The sequence below is a fragment of the Tupaia chinensis genome, unplaced genomic scaffold (genome assembly GCF_000334495.1).
Source record: "Tupaia chinensis unplaced genomic scaffold, TupChi_1.0 Scaffold149964_2, whole genome shotgun sequence".
NCBI lineage: Eukaryota > Metazoa > Chordata > Mammalia > Scandentia > Tupaiidae > Tupaia > Tupaia belangeri.
In genome coordinates this window covers 2,480,297-2,483,309 of record NW_006209806.1, presented here as the reverse complement: position 1 = coordinate 2,483,309, position 3,013 = coordinate 2,480,297, and the positions used below count along the sequence as shown (strand labels likewise).

Genomic DNA, 3,013 nt, shown 5'->3' with positions numbered 1-3,013 from the left:
ACTGGGAGCCCCAGCCTGCGCCCGTGGCCTGCCGGCAGCCCCGGGAGTGGGTGGGGAGGCGGGCAGGAGCTGCCCGCTGTGCGCCGTGAAGCTTCATTAAGCGTACAAGTGGGCCCGGTGTGACCGGGTTTTAGTGCATCGTTACAAGAGCTGGTGATGAAGGCTGCGAGTGCTGGATGACCCACAAAGCGGCTGCGAGGAGGATTTACCGCAGGCTGCGCACCGCCAACGCTCCACCTGAATAATGAAGCTCTGGACGGAGTCGCCGGCCCCAATCGCCCGTCCGTGCCCGGCCAGGCTGCCTGAGCTGCCATGCGCTCCGCGGATGAGGCCTCCCCTTCCAGATGGGCTCCTGCCTGCTTGGCCAGGCGGCCCGCGCTCGCAGCTCCGAGCACGCCTCACCGCCCCCACTGCCGGAGCCTGCGCGGGGCCTCCCAGCACGTCCTGCCGGCAGCCTGCCCAGAATGGCAGGAGGCTGGGAAACAGGCCCACGATCTCGGGGAGGGGTACACGTGTGCCCCTCTGGAGCCGTCCCACACCTCCCTGGAGGGCCGGCCCTAACTGGCTGGAGCCACGCCCATGCCTGATCGCCCCTCGGGCTGGGCCGTGTCCTAAGGCTGTGGAGGCTGTTTGGCGTCACTCGGCCCTGCAGGAGACGTAAGCTTGCAGCATTGGGGAGCCACCAAGGACAGCGGCCAGGGCAAGACCCGCACCCAGGACTCCGCTGGGATGGTGCAGTTAAGATGGGAGCGCATGGAACAGGGAGGACAGGGCGCAGCAGGCAGGCGGGTGTGACCAGGAAGTCGCTGTCAGACCCCAAGATCCGCTCACAACGGGACACCTACAGCCGGCACTGCAGTGCCCGCAGAGCCCGCCAGGAGGGTGGGTCTCCGGGTGAGCGAGGTCCGGGCATGGTAGCTAGCCCCACACGAGGAGGGAGCAGCCTGGGCCCAATGCTGCAGACACCTCTGGACAAGCCTGGGGGCCGGATGCTGCCATGGAGCCCCCTTCCCTGGCGCTCGGCGCCCACACGCAGGCTCAGGCCGCAGAAGGCTCCAATGGCAATTGCTCTGCCCAGACCGGAGCCCATGGCCCTGCTCTCCTCGCAGCTGCCTTCGCCACGTGGGGCTGGGGCTGGAGCACCAGGACGGAGGGCTGGGCCTCCCGGCCTCCCAGGGTCCAATCGGGCACGGGCAGGGTCAGTCTTGAGCTCCGCGGGTGCCCCTAGAAGGCAGCAGGTCCCATGGCAGGAGGAGCCGGTGGCTCGGACTCACCAGCTTCCACCGCTGCTCTGGGATGGCGCTGATGTCCACAGGGTGGCGCTCGATCACGTTCAGGAAGCGCGCCTCAGGGACGGCGATGGCGCAGATCACGTGGATCCACCTGTGGGGTCGGAGGTCACAGGTGCACCTGCCCTCCTGCCACACGCCACAGAGGGGCTGGGCTAGGTAGGGGCAGGGCGGGACAGCTCAGCTGGCACGTTAGGGACCCCAGGACCTTCACCACTGGGTGGTCCACGCCTGCCCCAGCCACCCCAGCCCCGAACAGAGGTGCCGGCACGGCCCTGGCACAGGCACTGGGCGGGCTCTCGGCCTGCACCCACCTCCTGTCGGTGGTCACCTGCAGCGCCCCTCCTCGGAGGTTACACAGACAGCATTCCTGTGGGCCGGACAAGGAGTTGAGGGAGAGGGTGAGCGTGAGGGCCGGCTCCTTGGCCTGGCCCTACCGCCCGTGGCCACCCCGGGCCTGACACTCAGCGCATGGCCACAGCAGGGCCGGTGGTCACTGGCCCACCCTGTCTCGGGAGGGGAGGCCAAGCCCAACGTCGCCCCAGGTCAGGGTGGGCCCGCTGCAGGGGGCCGGTTACCGCAGTCCAGGCGTGGGCCGCGCAGCGGGAACACGTCCAGCCATCTGTCACCAGCTCGGGGCGGATGCCATAGCAACCTAGAAGGCAGGGCGGGCAGCTGAGCCTCGGGGCTGGCCCGCACACGTGGGGACCTCAGGACAACAGAAGGGCAGGACAGCCCTGGCATGGAAGGAGGGCAGGTCCCCAGGGGCCCCCGGCCAGGGTCTAGCACACAGCTCTGCCAGGAAGCAGGCCCAGCCCAGATCCATGAGGGGCCGGGGGCTGACCAAGCAGTGGCCGCCTTGTCCTGTGGCCCAAGCGAGGGGTGGCGGCAGCACTGCCCACTGGGAGGCTGGCCAGGAAGCCCCTCCACGGCCCAGGGAAGGGCAGGAAGAGGGACTTGAAGGGACAGAGCTCTGGGAGGGGCGGCTGGCTGGGTCTGGGGACCCCTGGCCCGCTCTCACCATGAGGGGCGCTGTGGGTGTGAGAGGCACCCCCTGGGCCACTCTCCCTGGGCAGGCTGGGGTGTCCCTGGTCTCCAGGGCAAGGATCAAGCCCGCCCGCACCCGCCCCGCGGCGAGCCCGACACTGGTGCACTCACTGGCGTGGACCTGCAGACAGCACTTGGCGCATGCGATGAGCGGGCTGGTCCCGTCGTCCCCGATGTAGGAGTTGGCGGGGAGCGGCTCCGTGTTCTCCCCGCTGGACGTGAAGCACATCTCGGGGATCAGCGGCCGCGTCCTCTGGCCGCTCTTGGAAGGTGGCCTGGCTGCGGAGCCCTCCCCGAGCGCCGCCGCGGGCGGCTCCTTCTCAGCCTGCAGGGCCTGCGGGGAGCGCCAACCCTTAGGGGAGGAGCACGCATCACCCCGTCTCACGAAATCGCTCATGGGGTGCAGGCGGTGATGCGAGGCTGCCCCACAGAGAAGGCTCCGGGTTCGTGTGCAGAGACGGCCGACACGCGTGGCCAAGACCAGGGCTGGGGCAGGCGCCCACCCCGCCCCGAGACCCTTGGAAAAATGAGCGGGTGGAGAAGTCACGCCCCACCCCAGAGAGCAGAGGCCGGGCCCCCCGGCCCTGGACGCGTCCCCCAAAGGCCCAGCGGCGCTGCCCACGCGGTCCTGGCGAGCAGCAGCCTCCCCCCGCGGGCCTCCGAGGCCCCGGGGCCCC

The 3,013-nt window shown here is 69.9% G+C and overlaps 1 protein-coding gene across 1 annotated transcript in view; it reads right to left on the bottom strand.

Annotated features, from left to right (window-relative positions):
* KDM4B (lysine demethylase 4B) overlaps positions 1 to 3,013 on the bottom strand; it is a gene marked incomplete in the record, with an annotated part of 67,186 nt that overhangs the window by 7,249 nt on the left and 56,924 nt on the right. The window contains 4 exon segments of the mRNA XM_027769581.1: positions 1,275 to 1,383; positions 1,604 to 1,659; positions 1,868 to 1,944; positions 2,448 to 2,670. Of these exon segments, the coding sequence (XP_027625382.1) occupies positions 1,275 to 1,383; positions 1,604 to 1,659; positions 1,868 to 1,944; positions 2,448 to 2,670 (465 nt within the window).